The 20,669-nt window shown below is 36.2% G+C and overlaps 1 protein-coding gene across 2 annotated transcripts in view; it reads right to left on the reverse strand.

Moving 5' to 3' along the window:
• LRP2 (LDL receptor related protein 2) overlaps nucleotides 1-20,669 on the reverse strand; it is a 264,762-nt gene that overhangs the window by 147,466 nt on the left and 96,627 nt on the right. For both annotated transcript variants that reach the window (XM_069080640.1, XM_069080638.1), the window contains exons 15-22: nucleotides 20,148-20,288; nucleotides 18,033-18,236; nucleotides 14,447-14,639; nucleotides 11,146-11,271; nucleotides 8,697-8,827; nucleotides 5,725-5,862; nucleotides 4,594-4,875; nucleotides 2,639-2,878 (exon numbers count right to left, since the gene is read on the reverse strand). In XM_069080640.1, the coding sequence (XP_068936741.1) occupies nucleotides 2,639-2,878; nucleotides 4,594-4,875; nucleotides 5,725-5,862; nucleotides 8,697-8,827; nucleotides 11,146-11,271; nucleotides 14,447-14,639; nucleotides 18,033-18,236; nucleotides 20,148-20,288 (1,455 nt within the window). The remainder of the gene's footprint in view (nucleotides 1-2,638; nucleotides 2,879-4,593; nucleotides 4,876-5,724; nucleotides 5,863-8,696; nucleotides 8,828-11,145; nucleotides 11,272-14,446; nucleotides 14,640-18,032; nucleotides 18,237-20,147; nucleotides 20,289-20,669) is intronic.

Raw genomic sequence — 20,669 nt, forward strand, 5'->3', positions numbered from 1 at the left:
ACCATCAATCTGCCCAAGTTCCAAAGTACTCTATTTTTTTTTGCTTTTTTGGAGGGGGAACAGCAGGGCAATTGGGGTTAAATGGCTTGCCCAAGGTCACACAGCTAGTAAGTATTAAGTGTCTGAGCCTGGATTTGAACTCAGATGCTCCTTCCTGACTCCAGGGCTAGTGTGCTATTCACTGTGCCACCTAGCTACCCCAGAAGAAGATTTTTTGTTGTTTGGGATTTTTTGCTTTTGGGGGGGGGGCAGGGCAATTGGGGTTAAATGACTTGCCCAAGGTCACACAGCTAGTAAATGTTAAGTGTCTGAGGCCAGATTTGAACTCAGGTCCTCCTGACTCCAGGGCTGTTGCTCTACTCACTGTGCCACCTAGCTGCCCCTGTTCCAATGTACTCTTAACCTATTGAGAGGGAGGTAGAAATGGCTAGGAGGCAGCAAAGATAACCCTATAAAATTTGGGAAGTAAGGATGCAAATGCTGTGAGTGTCAAGGCAATTTTGTGAACCTACTGATTATTGTGAACTATCTTCAAGGTTGGTTATCCAGGAGAAACAAGCTGAACACTTAAGTAGAGTTTAGTTCAAGCAGGATTTGAATTCAGATTCTAATTTGTCACTTGGCACTACTAATATGTAGGGGCAGCTAGGTGGCTCAGTGGATAGAATGCCAGTCCTGGAGTCAGGAAGACTCCTCTTTGTGAGTTCAAATCTGGCCTCAGACACTTGCTAGCTGTGTGACCCTGGCAAGTCATTTAATTCTATTTGCCTGAGTTTCCTCTTCTGTAAAATGAGCTGGAGAAGGAAATGGCAAACCACTGTAGTATCTTTGCTAAGAAAACCCTAAATGCAATCACAAAAAGTAGGACATGACTGAAAAAAAACTGAACAGCAACACTTGTGTATGTATTTCGGTAAGTCACTGAACTTCTCTGGGATTCGGTTTCCTCCCCTTGAAAAAAAAAACAGTGTTGGTGCAGCTAGGTGGCACAGTGAACAGAGCACTGGCCCTGAAGACAGGAGGACTTGAGTTCAAATACGGCCTCAGACACTTGACAGTTAACTAGCTGTATGACCTTGGGTAAGTCACTTAACCCCAATTGTCTTGCCTTCCTCCCCTCCAAAAAGAAAAGAAAAGAAAATTCCAGTGTTGTACTAGATGATCCCTAAGGTGGTATTCTAGCTCAAGATCTATGATCTGAGGCAATACCTGTTGTGTGTATTCAAGTATTGTCAATGCCAGACACCTTATTAGAGTCTCTATGGCAGGAGACTTGAAGCAGTGGAGAGCATTATAAATTATGGTTTCAAAGGCTGTGGGTGGAAAATAAAACTAGCAAAGCTAGAAAATCAAAATCCACAAGTGGAAAACTACCAGAATGTAGCTTACATGAATTTTGCCTATGCCTTGTAAAGGAGTCATTCTACCTGACCCAACAAAAAATGACCCAAACTCATCAGTGGCATTCATCCATACAAAACCATGAATGACTGATATTTTTCTCTCTCTACCCACGTACCATCGTGTAAATGGACTGTGTGACTAATTTAATTTAAAGTTCCAATCAGAACAAATCTCAGAGTCATTTTACTTTGCTGATATAAAACCTCAGATCCATTCATTCAGAGTCAACCAAATTACCCCCAAACTAATTATGTAATTATGTACATTAATTCTAGAAGTACCAAATTTTAGCACTTGGAGGAACCATGAAATATCAAATCAAATATGGAAAGCAACATGATATAACAAAAAGAACACTTGTCTTGGAGTCAGAAGATGTAGAAGATTCAAATCCCAATTCTCCCCCTTACTCACTCAATGACTTTGGGTGCATCACTTTAATTCTTTATGCCTTAGTTTCCCCATATGTAAATTGGAAATAAGGTAGTACTACAGGTACTACCTCCCCTATAGGGTTGTGGTGAGGAAAATACTATATAATCTGTAAAACTCAATATAATTGTTGAAATAGTATTACTTTAGAGCTGAAAAAATTGAAACCCAAGGAGGATGTGACTTCTTCCAAGATAAACAAACAGATCATGGCAGAATCAATACTAGACTCAGATCTCCTGAATCTCATTTCAATATAGACATGAGCATTAGTACTAACTTGGAGTCTAAAAGAAAAGACAAGCAAAATGAAAACCAGACCAATGAGACTAAAAGAAATTTATCTGTTTTGCCATATTATCTGGTTTTTTTTTTACCTGAATCAAATGATCCATCCAATAAAAAGCAAAAAATTAATTCAAATGTCTGGATTTTTCTCTACATGATATAAAACATTCAGATAATTTAAATCTCTGGATACTTATTTGGTTTTTTTTTCAATTTTCATACAGATATTTGCTATTAAGCAGACAACCCTCACTTTGTTTTAATGGGAATTTGCATTTATTGGAGAATTCTAAGTCTGTTTACTGAATGTAGACCAATGGAATCTTAAACTATTGAGAGACAGCCCGACATATTGAAGCAAAAAAGGTTAGGAGGCAGTGGGGGTAATAACCCTAGCAAATATGGGTAGCTAAAATGTAAGTGTTCTGAGTGTCAAGGCAATTTTGTGAGCCTACTGATTAGTAGAATCTATTTTCAAAATTGGTGATCTGGGAGAAATAAGCTGAACACTTACTACAGTTTTTTTCATCAGATCCATCCCCACAGTCATTGTCTGTGTCACAAAGCCAGATCCTCGGGATACACTGTTTATTGTCACAAGTGTACAAGTCTGCTGGGCAGGAAGCAGGCCCTGGAGTGGGGCAATGTTCTTCATCACTGCCATCCAGACAGTCATTGTGCCTATCACAGCGCCAGCGACCTGGAATGCACTGCCCATGAGCACAGGTAAAGGCTGAGGCAGCACAGGTATTGTCTAAATCAGAAACAGAAGCATCTCTTAGACATTGGTTTTCACAACCCTGCAATTACTTCCTTTCCTCACAAAAACATGACCCAATGCAACTTCCTTCAACCGCAATGTAAATTCTACCTGTATTAGGGAAGAGAGTGATCTAGATGACAAATTTTTTAGTTAATGCCATTGCATGGTATTTGTATTGACCATTGGAGTTCGCAGTAACCTTTAAAAATACTTACCAGGGATAATGTTCACATCTGTGGAAGTACAGGGAACTATGCAAGGAAAAGGAATAGAGAACTAACACTCCAAGTAGGAGGAAGAGAGGAAGGAACAATCTGTCTAATCCATGTTTCTAATTCTCTATTTACTCTTGTTCTTCAATATATTTTCCAATGCCTCAGCAACTCCAGAAATTATAGCCTACACATAAGTTGCTATTCCAGATTAGTGCAAAGTGTCTTCAAACAGTAAGTTCACAACAATCAACTCACAGATCCAAAATATCCTTCCCCCTTTACTCACCCCCTTCCCAGAAAGAACTTCCCTATTTTCTCCACAAAAGGGTTATTTTGCCGATAATCTTGCCCAGTTGTCCAAAGCCTGAAATTTCTTCAACTATTCTTACCATTTTAATTTTTTTGATGGAATACTTTATAGTTATCAATAGTGCTTTTTGCTCAGAGCACTGGGCTGTGTCCAGGACTTTCCAGTTTGAAGTAAGTATGAAAAGAAGAAAATGAGAAGGCAGATAGCTGACATTCTACACCTAAAGCCCTGCTCTTGAAGAGGAAAAGAAGCATACCAAATACTGTTTTCAAAGGCTTCAAGTTCAAGGACCTATTCACGGACATTCATCTCTGAGGTCCTAAAAGGCATTGCCCAATTTATTTAGGTTCAACATTGTGGAGAACACTGTTGCCAAGATGTAATTAGCCTGTGCTGGTCCAAATACCCAATGGGAGAGGGAGCTTTTGAATTCCTGGAGGTCTCTTTCTTAGCTTTTTCTATACCTCTGAACTTTTGGGTATTATACTAGTTAAGAAGGAATGCCCTCCCAAAGAGGCTAGGTTTAAAGGAGTCTAAAGTGATACACACTGTAAACTATTCAGAACCATTCTCAGGGTATTTTTGACCTAATTTCCTAACTCAAAAGCAACAGGAGTACATTTTATTTTCAACTATTCAAATGGATTTGTGACCTAAACAATATGAATATTTATCCCCTCCAGCAATACAGACAGCAACTTATCTAACCCTACCCCTCCCATCTGATTCCTGCCTGTGTCCTCCCATAAATTCTTGGGGGCGGGGGGAGGGGAGGGGAGGGAAGAGGGGAGATCCAACATATTAGGGTTAGGTTTTTTTTAGATCTATTGATACTCAAGGATGCACTGAGGTACATAGACTGTCCATCAGTTACCCATCATTCTCACTTCATGGCCAGCCTAGATTCTCTCTCTAGTACACATTTCTTTGATGAAATGCTTTATGCCATTTCTTCATAATTCTTTGTTTTGTTGTTTGTTTGGTCTTTGTATTGCCGTCTGTTCCTACATGGTATGTATTTCCCCATGGTCCTTTAGAAAAGCACTTGAATTCTTCAGACACCTTTGCCCCTGAGAGTCTTGATGCTTTTTTAAACCAAAACGACACCACCAGCCTCTTACAAATGTACCTTTCTCCATCTGCCCACTCCAAGTAATAAGCTCCCCTGCACAGACACTTACTTGGTGTACCACAGTGTTGCTCATCACTGTTATCATGGCAGTCATCAACACCATCACAGCGATAATACCTTGGTACACATCTGCCATTGTTACAGGAAAAGGAATAGGACCCACACTGCAGAGTGGGTGGTTCATTGGATGGATCCTCAACACATGTCACTTGATTGGAGCTGAGCTTCATGCCATATGGGCAGCCACAAACACGCTGAAAATTAGGAACTGGGAAACAAAAATGGCTGCAATCTCCATTGGGATTTGTTGCTCGGTTGCAGTAGTTAGAGCCTGAAAAAGAAATGTGCTGAGGTATTACTCTTTGTAGAGGTTAATTAAAGTTTGACTAAATTGGGAATTACACCATTCACATCATTTAATAAATTAAATCCCAGAAACTATCCCATAACAAGCCATTCTCTGGGAGTAAATGCTTACAAGTTTTATACTTTGCTTAATTTTTTGAGCTCTCCTTCCAAAATGCTCTCCCCATCCCCAAGGTAAGATCTCCTGCTTAAATTCTACTAGTGCACCATCTAGTTAGCAAAATGAATAAATGGATCTGGAGTCAAAGGACCCAAATTCAAATGCCTTCCCTAACACTTATTAGTGTTATTTTATTTTATTTTTTATTTTATATGGGCCTGGGCAAGTGACTATGTCCTTATTTTTCTTATTTATAAAATGATGGGTTTGCAATCAATAACCTCTGACATCCCTTCTGCTTCTAGTTCTCTGATTGTATAATCCTGAACTAATTGTGTGGAATTATTATAGTTCAGTTGTTTCAGTTACAGCCAAATCCTCATTTGTGGTTTTCTTGGCAAGGATACTGGAATGGTTTGCCGTTTCCTTCTCCAGTTCCTTTTACAGGTGAGGAACTGAGGCAAACAGGATTAAGTGACTTGCCCAAGGTCACACAACTGGTAAGTCTCTGAGGTCAGATTTGAACTCATGAAGATGAGTCTTCCTAAATCCAAGACCGGCACTCTACCTACTCGCCACCCACCTGCCAATTTTATTGGAATTGTGGAGTTACATTCAACTATAAACATACTGACATTATGAAACAATTTTTAAAAATAAATTGTATCTACGTCAAAAAACTTTTTGATCTCTCTTGTAAATGAATCCACTTACCAGTTTGGGCATTAGCATCATAGGATTTCACATGCATTACATTATTAATGCCTCTTCGAATAATGGTCATCTCTCCACCATCAGTTTTCCTTACTCGAACAATTCCACCCAATCTCCAGTCAGTAAAATATGCATAATCTGATAATTAAGACATGGAATTAGTACTTACAATCAAAGGGTCCCATTTACTCACTCAATTATGTGTCACTGAAAAGATTCAACAGAACTAAGATTTCTTTTAACAAAAAAAGATGTCCCAAAATGCTTTATCCTTATATTTCTTTCAGGAAAAAATAGAAATAACAGGATAAAAACTTCAACATAGATAGAATCATAGATTTAGAATTGGAAGAGATCTTGAAGACCCTTTCTTCTGACCCCTTCATTTACAAATGAGGAAAATAAGGATGGAGGAGATTAAGTGATCACCAAGGTAATATATAACAGAGATAAGATTTGAACACAAGCCCTCTGACTGCAGAGCCAGTATGATTTCCACTATGCTAACTGTCTCTCTAATCAGTTTCATTATTTTTAATGGTTTACTTCTTATTGGAGAAATGACTATTCTGTGTATTGCAAATAAATCTATTTCTCCAATTTCAATAAGGAATGTATAGGCTATTTTATATTTGCATATTGAAAATATTTAACAGTTGTGTACCATTCAAGCAGTTGACCAACCAATCAACAAATATTTATTAAGTGCCTAATGTATGTCAGGCACAATTCCAATACCAATTAACTCATTGATTAGAAAGAATAGTAGAAGGGGAGACAGAAAATATTCTTTCTGCCATTTCTAAAATTCTATGCTCTGCATTCTAAAGAGAAGTCTCAACTTTTTTCTCAGACTCAATTTTTTATTTAAAAAAAGGCATTCTGGTTAACTGAGGGTTAAGTAGAAAATCCTCCTTGTTTCAACATTTATTGTTGAAGAAAAATCATTGCCCCAGAAATACATCTAGAAAATTCAAGTTTTCTCATTCTCAATCGATCTCTTCAAAGCAAATTACAAAATTTTTATTCTCAACCTATCTCCTTCAAATCAAGAAATTCAAGTTTTCTCTCAAAACAATAAGGAGAAAAAATATGGACAGGTCAATTGACATCTATTACAAGCTCATTCCTGCCATTTCATGGCTCCTGGCTATTTATGGATAGGATGAAACATTGAAACAGTTGATGAAAAATAGTGAAGGTATTAATGTTGTTTGCTGAACTTCTCATGTCACTGCTATATTGCAAAAATTGTGTCTATGTTGGGATCGCTATCCTGCATCTGGCACAATAGACTAATAAGAATCAAAGAATTTGAACAATCCTTTTACTAAAATATCATTCATTCCCCTTAGGTATAAACAATTCTCAATTTGATTTAAAAGTAGTCAATAGGATAAAAGCAAATAAAAACCACCAGCAAGAAAGTTGTTGTTGTTTTTTTAAATGGCAATCAAGGAGATTCCCTGGGGCCTCAGAAGTTCTTTGCCAAAGTCTCAACAAGTGTTTTTAATACTCCAAAAACAGCTACCAATTGCAGTATGGCCCTGGCCTGAATGAGCCTAGCAGTCTGGAATCAGCTCTAGCTAGGCAGGCAGACAGGTTGGATGAAGTCGTATCACAGAGAGCCTAATTTGGGTGGTGGTTCACATAAGGGAAAAGGGGTGGGAAAGAAATCTGAAGAAAATCCACAGTGCAATGAACTGAGAGCCCACTCAGTTTTAGGGAATACCATACATGGGAAAAACCCAAAGGATCCCAGGCACTATGGAATAAGCTGCTGACTACTCAGTTTCCAGCTAAGTGCTGGAGAATCCTTGTTGAAAATATATTTTCTCTATTATAGTTAAATAAGGTGAATTTATTAATTGTTGAATGACCTATGAGTGCCTCAACACCAAGCCTAAACTAAGAGGGTACTGGCCTGAGTCAGGCCTGCAGCATTACCCCCTTCACCTCTGGACTTAGAGTCACGTGGCAATTCAATGTATAATTGCATATGCTGGAGAACGGTTTTCCCAGAGAGATTCTGGCCAGGCTCTTACCAACAACAAAGGACCAGGAAATGCCAGAAATGTGTTAATATAATTAGCTTTCTCATCTTTCTTATTCATTCATCCATTTAATAAATTTTTAGCATGTACCATGTATAAGGAGTTGTGCTGAGTGCTAGAGACACCAAGATGGAAAGTGGCACCATCCCTGTCTTCAAGAAGCTTACATTCTAACAGGAAAGATACGACACTATACAAATAACTATGATTTTTAAAAATAGGTCTTAATGAAGCTGTGAAAGTTGGGAAAAATCAAATTCCATTTTGTTATTAATTTTATTCTGTATCATTGCTGACATTTTTATAACTACCTAAGTCAGGTTTCATTCATCCCAGACTTAAGTTTGGAAACTCAGCTGTCCTATAAATCATTCATTGTCTCTGAGTTAAGTTTAGAAGTTCAATTCTCCTGCTAATCATTTTTCTATTCTTGCCTCAAAGAAATCTGTTATCTTTGAAGGATGCAAGTGAACACCAAGGAGTCTGGTCTGTCATCCAAAATAGTCTAGTCTACTATCACTAACCTGTCCTTGCACATAGACTCAAACAATCAACATTTCTTAGCAACAGAATGGAAGGAGGGGTTATTGTTACCCCCTCTTTCCTAATTTCCTCATGCCTATGATGTTACAAGCTTTATAACCAATCATACCATTTTCCCCATCCACGATGCTACCATCTATTTTTGGATGTTCCTCCTTTTGTCTATAAAAAGGGATGCAAGCTCGCTTCCAGGTCTTAGCTTTTCTGAAGGGACTGAAATACTGTTTATTGGCAAATTTATACTTTATCAACAAATTGATAAGTACTTGGAACTTTGTGCCTCAATTTACCTTGATTTCAATCATAACAGCTGTTTATGAACATTTGGAGAAAAAAAGTCACATTAGATAAAGCGTTTTACTGTTTCAAACTCACTCTGAAAGATTGTAAGGCCAAACGGATGGGTCATTTGGTTAATGCGGTCAAGAGTCCGTCGATCCAGACCATCAAATGTGCTGTGTTCAATTTTATCAAAAAAGGCATCTACCCAGTACAGGCGTAAAGCACTAAAATAATAACAATAAAATGAGTTTGTTAAGCAATAATAATAAAGACAGATTAACATTTGCACAGCACTTTACGGTTCACAAAGTACTTTAACTCATGACAACTCAATTGATCCTCACAACGACCCTGTGAGGTAGGTGTTCTTATTGTACCAGTTTGACACATGAGAAAACTGAGGTTAATAAATGTTCAGTGACTTGCCCAGGGTCACATTGCTAGGGCATATATATGTGTCATCATCTGAACTCAGATCTTCCTGATTCCCAAGTCCTGTACTCTACCCACAGTATCTTTAAGACCTTAAGATCTACAAAGAATTGTATGAACATGATCTAGCTTCAGCTCCATAATAGCTCTATAAGGTAGTTACCTAGAAGTATCAGGGGCCTGGAATTAGGAAGAAGAGTTCAAAGTTGGCCTCAGATACTAAATGTGTGACCTTGGGCAAGTCATTTAACCTCTATTTGCCTCAGTTTCCTCAACTGTAAAATGGGGATAATAAGGTACCTACCTCCCTGGGTGGCTGTAAGGATCAAATGATATAATATTTGTAAAACACTTAGCATGGTGCTCTTTGTAAAGTGAATGGCACATAGTTCTTATTCATTTCATTTTTCAGTTGTATCTGACCCTTTGTGACCCCATTTAGGGTTTTCTTGGCAGAAATACTAGTGTGGTTTTCCAGGAACTTCTCTATTTCATTTCACAGATGAGGAAACTGAGGCAAACAGGGTTAAGAGACTTGTCCAGGGTCACACAATTAGGGAGTGTCTGAGGCCAGATTTGAAATCAGGAAGATGAATCTTCCTAAATTCAGGTCTAGCACTCTAGCCACTGCACCACCTAGCTGCCCATAACATAGCAGGTACCATATAAATGCTATTGATTAATAATATTATTATTGTTATTATCAACTCCATTTTACAGATGATGAGACTAAGATTCAGAAATATTAAGTGATTTGCAGATGGTCACATAGCAAGTGCCAGAGGTGGGATCAATCCCAGAGACCTGCTTACCACCCTTCAAGTAACTAGTAGAAACATTTATACTTATACTATAATATGTAATATTTATCTAAAAATAATAACAATTTTCCATCAATTTTATTTTTAAAAGTCTCTTTGAATTTCTTTTTGTTTTAGAATTTAACTTCTAGGGGCAGTTCGGTGGTGTGGTGAATAGAGCACCAGCCCTGGAGTCAGGAAGACCTGAGTTCAAATCCAGCCTCAGACACTTAACACAAAAACTAGCCATGTGACCTTGAGCAAGTCACTTAACCCCAATTGCCTTCCAAAAAGCAAAAAAAAAAATTTAACTTCTGAAAAATCAGAGGGCCAAATCACAATACACATAATAAAAATACTATATACATTTATTTCTAAAAGTTTTCTCCTTCCTCTGGAATCCTGTACTATTTGCCGCCTACTGCCTTGTCTTCTTTCTTATCTCCTCATGTGTCTTAGTTCTTAAACTATGTTTTCTTTCCCTGAAGGCAACTCATATATAATGGATTTTCCCACCCCACCCTCCATAATTCCTTGCATGGCACTTAAACATAGGAGAAGCTTGATCAATGTGATCTGATTGGTATATTACTACCCGGAGAGTCCTAGAATCAGAGATTAGAATTATAAGGTACCTCAGAAGCCATTTATTCCAACCCCTATCTGTCTATGAATCTCCTATACAACATCTCTCCAAAATGGCTGTCTATTCTTTGCACCCACCTCCTAGGGTAGTTGTGAGGATCAAATAATATAATATGTGTAAAATACTTGGCATAATGTTGTTTGAAAAGTGCATAGCACATAGTTTTTATTCATTTCATTTTTTAGTTGTATCTTTCTCTTTCTCACCCCTTTTTCTTGGCAAAGACATGGAGTGGTTTGCCATTTCCTTCTCCAGCTGATTTCTACATATGAGGAAACTGAGGCTAACAAGTTAAGTGACTTATCCAGTTTGTAAGTGTCTGAGGCTAGATTTGAAATCATGAAGATGAATATTTCTAACTTCAGGTCTTGCACTCTATCCATTGTGCCACTTAGCTGCCTTTAGAAGATAGTAGATGTTTAATAAATGCTAGTTAACTGACAGTAACATGTACAAGATTTAAATGTAAGTATAGTAAGTAAGATTTAAATGTAAGTAGCTAACAGAAAATATTTATATTTTTGTGTTTTTATGTAGTTTTGTTGGTTATCCTAACTATCCCACCAAATCCCACCATCATTCCCTTCTATCTCATATTTTCTTCCTTAATATCATCCCCAAAACCCCTCACACTGCATCTGACACCTGAAACTCAATAACTTACCCCCAATCTAGGGCCAAACCATTAGGCCATCCAAGAGTGGTGTTCACTATTGGCATTGCATGAGATCCATCACTCCAGGCTCTCATGATTTTAGCAGGACGGTACCAGTCTGTCCAGAATATATACCTGCAAAATGGGAATATGAATGAGGAGAATTAAATCAAGGATGTCAAAAATGTATACTAACTCTAAGCCAAGAAGAACGTTTCCCTAAATCTTGATTTATTTTCTCTGCACAAAACTGGGCTTTAAAGATTCCTACATGAAGTAACTGGTGATGTAGCTGAATACAAAATACAGTTATCAAAATGTGACCAACATCATAACAAATAAAAGAGTTAAAACAGGCTAACATAATCACATGTATGTATATAATGAATATATGCATGCATAACAAAATACAGTATCTTTGTGTATAAGAAATAAAATTCTAAAATATAGAAGAATGTAATATTATACACATGCACACAGATGTATAGCTACTTAGTGCAAAAGGTTCTAAAAATATCTTAATTTTTTTTCTAGACCAGTGAGAGTTAACATGGTATGGGTAGAAAGTCAGAAAGATCTGGGTTCAAGACCTACCACTGACACATACTGGCTATGTGACCCTAGAAACTTCTTAGCACCCACCAGCAACTCTACAATTCAATAGTATCAAACTCCAATAGAACCTGCCACTAAACCATATGTAAGGATCCCTGAAGCAACATAATAACTTAAAAAAACGCATATTTACATTATCTATGTTGTATTGTATTGTTATTTATTGTGTTAAATAATTCCCAATTACATTTTAATCTAGTTTGGTGGCACTCCAGAGTGTTGTAGACCCTTGAACCCTGTGTTTGAGACCTCTGGTCTAAACAATAAATGGCAAACGTTTCTGGTAGAGGGAGTTTCCTTACTGGAATTACCTTACACAAGTTAAGTGACTTCAAGTATACCAAAGTAAATACATGGGAATAAATAATTATTCTCAAATAAGATTAGGAATAAATGTTAGACTAATCCAAAAACAAGAGGTTTTTTTTTCCAGACCAGATTTATACTTATTCATATAAAAGGACTACGTTGGTGAAACTTAGTGAACACATACAAATATTGTGTGAGTCCTCTAAAACTCCATAGTATAAGAAGTCACGTAATAATACAGTAACAACAAATGATACACCTTGGAGCCAATAAGCTTGCTCATAGTCATAATGGGATACTTGGCAAGGAATAGCAACAATACATTAGAAAATGCTTCTCGTGCATATGAAGCTTTCCAATATGATATGTTACTGGAAAAACTGAAAAATTGGACTCTGAAGCTTGAAATTCACCTTACCAAATCCAACATTCATACCAGGCATTTTCACTTTCAAAATTTGGGAGGAAAATAGCAGGATGACTGGTTGATTGGTTGAAGCAGAACTATACTCAAGAAGAATGAAGTGAACAATGACATAATTTCGTTCCCCTAGAACTTAAATGTCATTGACTTTTCAGGCTAAGGCTATTGTCAACAGAATTTCCAAATAAAAAACCTGGGTTCCTAGAACAGTTCTGTGGAGAGTTTCTAAGAGAACATGGAAGAAAACTGTAACAGATAAGAAAGTATGGAGGTGTTGTTAAGTGCACTTCTGTAGGGAGAAGCCACATCAGTGAGATTACAGATACGGTGAAATAGCCAAATAAGAAGAACATAAGAGATAGGGGTTTAAGTCTAATAAGCTCACCAATGTATTAACATTGTCATCTTTGAGAGTCACCTTAAATTCTTCTCAACCTTGGTTTCTCCATTTGTAAAAAAAGAGATGACTCTTCTTACTTCTCTAGGGATCATGGATCAGGATGAAATGAGGTAATACTAGTCAAGACTTTTACAAACCTTAAATACCATATAAATATAAGCTATTAGTATCAGAGTCTTCACTGACAGATGTTATCACCTATGATCACAGAACCTAGAGCTAGAAGAAACTTTAAAGATCCCATAATTCAAACCCACCTTCTGACACTGAGGTGGAGAAATCACAGATTAGAAGACAAAATGGACCACCAACCTCTCTCGACCAATATAAAGCTAAAACAAACATGTTTATTCTTAAATCTGTCCCAAATTACATATTTTAATGAATTTCAGCAAATGCAAAAGAAAATTTTATGCCACATTCCAGGTCTACCCTGATTTGAAGAGACATGATCAACATCACTTTTATATATAGGAATGCCTTGCCCAAGCCAACTTTTGATTCTCAGGAATGAAAGAGATAAAAATGGGCTAATAAACTTGACAACATTTTTGGGTTTTTTTTTTCCTTTCCATCTGGTTCTTCTTAATCAAAGTTATTCTATCTGGAGCTTAATTTCCTATAATGTGTCTTCTTGATATTATAGCAGTTAAAAGAATCCTCAAAGTAGTGAATAATTGGGTGACTTTTCAAAACTAGACATCATAATTTAAGTTTGTTAGCAAATTCATAGGGTAAAGGTGAATAAGTACTTAGTATAGAAGTTAATAAAGTTCCTTGCTAATAAAGTCACTACTTTGAAAGGTTTCTCAGTCAATTTTATGAAGAGGAAACTAAAAAAGAAACCCAGATAAACAAGACTCTCTTTGTATGATGTTAGTTCTAGGGGTCAGTCTCTCACCACAAAGAAGTACATAAGGAATATTAGCCACACTTTTCATCATACCCTTCAAAGCAAAACTATATTGCTTGGAGTTGATTATTCTGAAAACACAACTTAGTATTTCATCATGCTCAACTAAAGTAATGAAAGTCCTGAAAAGGAACATTGTAAACTGCTCTGTCTTAACTTGTCTGACACTAGCATGCAATAGTAAAATACATGGAACTTTATCTGGGCCCTAAAAGATTTTTAGAAAATATAGATCCTATTGAATGAACAGGCAAGTTTTGCTTAACTTTATATCAATACATTAAAACAGGAACAGTATCTAGCCTTTAAAGATAATTCCACTGGATATTCCTTCCCTACAGAATCTATTTTACCTTTTATTTTTTTCTGCAATTCTGACAATCATGTGGGAATAAAAGGAAAATAAATCAGGAAATATGAAACTTGGAGGAATATTTGTAAGAGGGAGATAAAGTGATTACTTTCATTTATTCTTATAGAGATAAAATTAAAAGCAATTTGGATTCAAAGAATACAATCTCATATTAACAAACCAACAAACCAAATTCCCAACAGCATCATTTTTCAATGACTGTAAAACTAGAATATGTAGAACCTAGAATACCAAGCTCTTAAAGAAGAAAATAGAAGTAGGCACACATTTACTTACCCAATAACAGGATGGACCACTATTGATCGTGGGTTGTTTAAGTTCTGGACTATTGCTCGTCTTGATTTATCCACTAATCTCATGACACTGATACTTCTGTATCGGGGATCTGTCCAATAAAGATTCTTTGAAATCCAATCAAAAGCTAAATCTTCAACACTCTCCACCCTGTTGGCTGTGACAATTTCTCTTCCTAAAGTTAAAATATATACATGACAACTCAAAATCTTTTACATGTGGTTATATAAAGGCATTAATGTATATTTAAAGTATGCTTAAGCAACTCATATAAAAAGGATTATTTTAAGAGATTGCAATGTCATGAATATTATATAGAAATGAAGGGGGAAATATTTTTAAAAAACAAGAAACTCCAAGGATTTTTTTAAAAATTAGAGATGCTATGATGAGTTTGACTTGGACTTATAGTGATAAAAATTAAGTTATTTGGATTCACAGATATAATCTTACATTCATGAGTAATAACATTAAGTATGTAAATAAAATACCAATGTACTCTTAAGGATTTTAAATCTCAAAGTGAAAATATAACCCTTACAAATTTAGAATTCATACTGGCTTGGTCTGTTCCTACCCTCCTTCACTCAACCTTACAGACAAGTTTTTCCATTGCAGAAGATCTGAATCTGTGATACCTGATTTCACCCACTGATGAACACCATCCTTAGCTAGCCTTAAGGATCTGGCACTGCCCAGCACGAGTTGTGGGGGTTGCCCAGAGGTATTAACTCCCAAACTCTTTACTCAGGAGTCATCCATAGTGACATCATTGCCAAGTTTTCAAAAGACTAGCAAATACACCACAACACAGACATCAGAATCAGGTACAGGAAAATAAAAAAAGATTTTTCTTTACAACTCTGTCAATTCTTTTTCCCTTGTTTAAAGATCTGCAATAGGGACATTACCACAGAGAGCAAATTATACTTTTCTTTCACAGAAAAATCTATCTAATTATAGATTTAGATATTTTATTGCTAGTTACATTGTTGGGGGAACTCCTAAATCAATGAGATCACCAATTCATTTGAGTAATTGAGAGTATACATTTATACAAACACGTGTATGTATGTATGTATGTATGTACGTATGTATGGGGCAGCTAAGTGGTGCAGCAGATAAGAGTGCTGGACCTGGAATCAAGAAGACTCCTCTTCCTGATTTCAAATCTGATCTCAGACATTTACTAGCTATGTGACCCTGGGCAAATCACTTAACTCTGTTTGCCTCGGTTTCCTCATCTGGAAAACAAGCTGGAAAAGGAAATAGCAAACTACTCCAGTATCTTTGCCAAAAAAAAAAAAACAACAACCCAAAAGGGATCATGAAGAGTCAGACGTAACTGAAACAATTGAACAAAAACAAAAATATGTATGTAAGATATATATGTACATGTGTGCATATAAATATATTTTTCTAACTCTATACCATTCCTAGTTTTTGGAATTTCTGAAGAGAACTAGGCTATTAGGTGGCATGGTAGACAGCACACAGGACTAAGAGCCAAGAAGACCCGAGTTCAAATCCTGTCTCGTCATTTAATAGATGTGTGATCCTGGGCAAGTCATTTAGTTTCACTGTGCCTCAGTTTCCTCATCTGTAAAATAGAGATAATAATAGCACCTACCTGAAAGGATTGTTATAAAGATCAGATGGGTTAAAATATGTCAAATGCTTTGCAAACCTCAGTTACATGACTCTGGGATGCTTTCAAACAAAATACATGACTCTCAGAAAAATAATCTCTCCCATACCAGAAAATAAAAGGAAAAAACGAAAAAACAAAAATGAGATAAATGAAAAAGAACCAGTTCAAAATCCTTCCTACCCAACTTTTTGAGAAGAAACAAATTGGTGCCAGGAAATATATTGTTTTACATTACAGAAGTAATATAATTATGGGTAACAAAGTAAATAACTTCTATTCCCTTAATGTGTGCTTAGGTCACATGATTGAGATTGAGGACACCTTAAACCTCATTTTTGTTCTATTACAGATTTTCTGTGTCTTATCAGGAATACAAGGTCCTTGCAGAACCCATCTATTTGAATAGAGTCAGTCAGTCAAAAAGCATATGTTAATTGCCTGCTCTCTGTGAGGTACCTTGTAAGCACTGGGGGTACAAAGTTCACAGCCTAATGGGCTTAAGTAATGAATGGCTGGAGCCAGTTTGAAAAAAGTGAAAGTGCCCAACAGATTTCACGCCAGAGTTTGAGGGAGGGTACAGAATCTGACGTCAGATCAGATAATGAGCTTCCTGCAGGCAGGAACTGTTTGTGTGTTTCTTTGTATCTCTAACCCTTAATAAAATTCTTGGCACATAGTGGGTACATAATAAATGCTTGTTGATTTGACTTGACTTTTTTGAGTCTGTCTGAAAATGCCTGAAAACTTAAATGGCCTGCCTAAGATCACACAGCTAGTATGTGTCAAAGGCAACATGTGGAATTCCTAACTGCAAAACCAGACCTCTATCCACCAAAATGTCCATGCGAGAAACTAGGAAATCTACACACTGCTTTTCTACAACACTTTCCTGAAGATGAGTTTCATCATGACTCCCTAAGCATGATAAAGTCAGCTGTAGTTTTCTCTCCTCTATAAAGCAGGAAAAAGGAGTCACGCTTAATGTATATATGTTTATGTATATGTGTGGACACAATAAGATTATCTAGATATTTAGTGAATAATAAACACATTTTATGATTTACAAAGTACTTTACATGTTATCTCATTTGCTTACAATAATTCTATGAGTTAGCTAATAACAATATCTCCCTTTTACAGATGAGAAAACTGGGCAACAAAGAGGGGAAGTAACCTGTCCAACCCAAAGTTACTATGAGTTCTTCAGTTCTACGGCTCTTTCTACCACACCATGCTAGAGTATTTTGGTTAATCCAACAGACTTGTATAATGATAATTAATCACAACAATATATTATTATATATTACATATTATCCATAATATGTTATATAGAGAGATTACCTTATTTCAAATAACTTGAGTACAATTAAATACATTTAAAACCAAAATTAGATTGAACATAATTTATTATATGATGACTCAGAAGGCATGGATGCCAAATAATAGAGACATTATATTTTATATAAACGAATACCTATATGTAATTCATCTTTAATTCCAAGTTCATGGACTTACTTCTAGCTTAAGACCTAGGTAGTCTATTGTTTTTAAATAGAACTAAATGGAAATAATTTTCAGACATGCTTGAGTATAGATAGTATCCTTTTGTCGATTTCAGGCACTCTACAAAAGGTGCAAACTTTATGTTTGATTTCTTGATTGAGAATAAAATAGTTAATTATCATCCACCCATATTTGAGCTTTCAAAATAAAAGGAAAGTATTAATTGTAGTTTCTTTTGTTTGTCTTAATGAATACAGCTACTGATATTTTTCTCTTGGTCAAACTCCTTTTACCAAAGATATTAGACTATCAAACTTAGAAGCAATGCAAAGCTTGTTAACTTAGTTACTAGCAAATTTCTCCAGCTAAAGAAAATTTCAGACAGAGGATTTAAAGAAATTTATTATATCCTACCTGTGCCATCAATTTTTTGTTTGTAAATAATATCCTTAGTTGTATCAGAAAAAAAAATAGTGTCTTCCTGTGCATAAAAATCAATTCCAACAAAGTAGGAAGGGCTTCCTGTCACTGGAATGATGACATCTTCCTGGGTAGAGAGGTTGAATGGGATCCCACGCACTGCCAACTGGGATGAAAAGAGCAGAAATTGCCGCACAGCTACAAAGATTTGAAAAAAAAAAGTTTAGTTTTTTTAATGACCTCTTCAATATTAAAGAAAACTCCTCAACAAATGTATATGCATAAAGTATATTTTCCATAATTTTCATTTTAGTGTAAAAATCAAAATTAATTTGAATATAAAATAGTTGGAAAGAAGAAAGAGAGAAAGGAAAAGCAGGAAACAAGACAGCAGTAAAACATAACAGTATGTGGTCAAAGTGTTTCAGACATAGCTTAAAATGAATGTGATAAAGTGTTAGAATAACAAAGGAACAAAGCAGAAGTAGGAGAAAAGCCAACCAGCTAGGAAGAGGACACATCTGTCCCACCTGCCATTTCTTCCTATGAAGCCTCTATTTAAAACATCTTTTAGAAAGGATTCTACCCCTGTGCTACATGAATACAGGCATTCAGGAGTTCCATTCAATCCCACCGGAATCTCATCAAAAACCATCTGTAAAATTCATTTCTCAGCAAATTTTTTTTTCTGGCTCACTTCTGTGAAGGCCCCCATGCCAAAAAAGTGAGCCGCGGTTCTGAGAGCATCAGCAACAGCAGCCAGAGAGAGAATTGAAAAAATACAAAATGCAGCAAGGCATTGAATAAAAGCTTTTTAAACCTGAGGATAAAAGAAGAAGGTATCAGAGAACATGAAGAAATAGAGGGGTGGGAGAATGTTGGGTCCAGGGCAGGAAATGCAATTTATAGTAATTGGGACAAAGTCTAGATAGATAGATGATAGATAGATAGATAGATAGATAGATAGATAGATAGATAGATAGATAGATAGATAGATGAATGGCTAATTAAAGAGGTGTGCAAGGGGCAGCTAGGTGGCACAGGAGGACCTGAGTTCAAATCCGGTCTCTGACACTTGACACACTTACTAGCCGTGTGACTTTGGGCAAGTCACTTAACCCCAATTGCCCTAAAAAAAAAAAAAAGAAAACTAATAATAATAATAAAGAGGTGTACGTGCTATAGGTAGGTAGTCCAGTCACTGATTTTAAGGATATTAAGAATACTATTTTTTTACTCCAGAAATAATTGCAACATTAACAGAATTGACCAAGAGTAGCTACCGTAAGATGAAGCCCAGTCTTCCACCATGGGGTGGGGACAACAAGCACTAAAGGTTTAGGAATTGTCAAGGTACCAATAAAGCCAAAATCATAATTGGCAACTGCAAAGAGAATCTCTGGAGTGAAAATTGATAGTCAAGAAAAAGAATTAAGTTGAATGGGTTCGTGTTTTGTCCCAAAAGAGCAAAGGCTTTGAAAGGTGTGATCTAATTAAAAGCTTACCTGATTTTCCTAGAGATATCATTCATTGCTTAAGAGAAACTACTAAAAATGTAGAGAAGGGCATCTAAGTTAAAGTTAAGATGAATAGTGGAAAGTGACAACTAAATTGGAGGTGAGGCTAATTAGATAAAAGAATTCCAAATTAAAACATCCAGCATTTCATTTTCCCATTACAGTATAGCATACCTTTTTTTTTTTTAATTCTAAGAGGCTAGTGAATGAAAGGATATAAAATGCTATCAGAAAGAACTAGAGAGTTGAGAGAAGAAGAAAGATGAAAACTAAAGTCTGAAATAACTAAAGACTAAGTGGGAGACCCAACAAGGCAGAAACCCACATCTTTAAACTCTAACAACTAACAGCAAATATTATCTCTTGAAGGCCTATAGTGCACCTGGCTTTGTACTATGTTCTAGAAGGATCATTTAATGTTTTTTCTTATATTTCTACAAAGAAATTGTAAGAAAAAAAAAAGATAAACCAAGCAAAGCAAGGGAAAACTACCCAAACAAAAAACAATGCCATTTGATAGCCAGGATAGAGCATGAGCACATGGACCATTCTACTGTTTTGCTGAAAAGACCATTTGTAGCATTTTTCTTACCAACACAATGTCGTCCATCAGGGTGTAAGTCAAATCCCAGGATGCATTTGCAGCGGTAGCCCAGGCCATCGTTATCAGTTCTATGACTCAGGACACACACCTGGTCACAACCTCCATTGTTATTCCCACAGGGATTCCTTACTGTGAAGGGGAGGGCGATATTAAATAGGATTAGAACTCGGGTATTCTCTAGTTATTAACATTTTGGTTTTCATGTTTTCCCCAAAACACAATTCAATAGACAATCATTAGGTATTTTTTTAACATACCTACTATGTGCAAATCTCTAAGCATGGAGCTAGAGATGCAAATGAATGAACAAAACCATCCCTACCCTCATTTAAACCTTAATTTTAAAAGATTACTTTTCTTCTCCCAATAAAGTAATGAAATTTTTTTTCATTTCCATACCTAAATATGAACCCTGACTTTGAAATAACATGACTAATTTTTTAATCAGTGTTTAACAAACATACCACAATTTACACATCCAAATTAATACTATCCCCTTCAAAATAGGAG

The sequence above is a fragment of the Petaurus breviceps genome, unplaced genomic scaffold (genome assembly GCF_028583685.1).
Source record: "Petaurus breviceps papuanus isolate PSGF00001 unplaced genomic scaffold, PetGlider_PUasm1.0 91133, whole genome shotgun sequence".
In the NCBI taxonomy this organism is placed as follows: domain Eukaryota; kingdom Metazoa; phylum Chordata; class Mammalia; order Diprotodontia; family Petauridae; genus Petaurus; species Petaurus breviceps.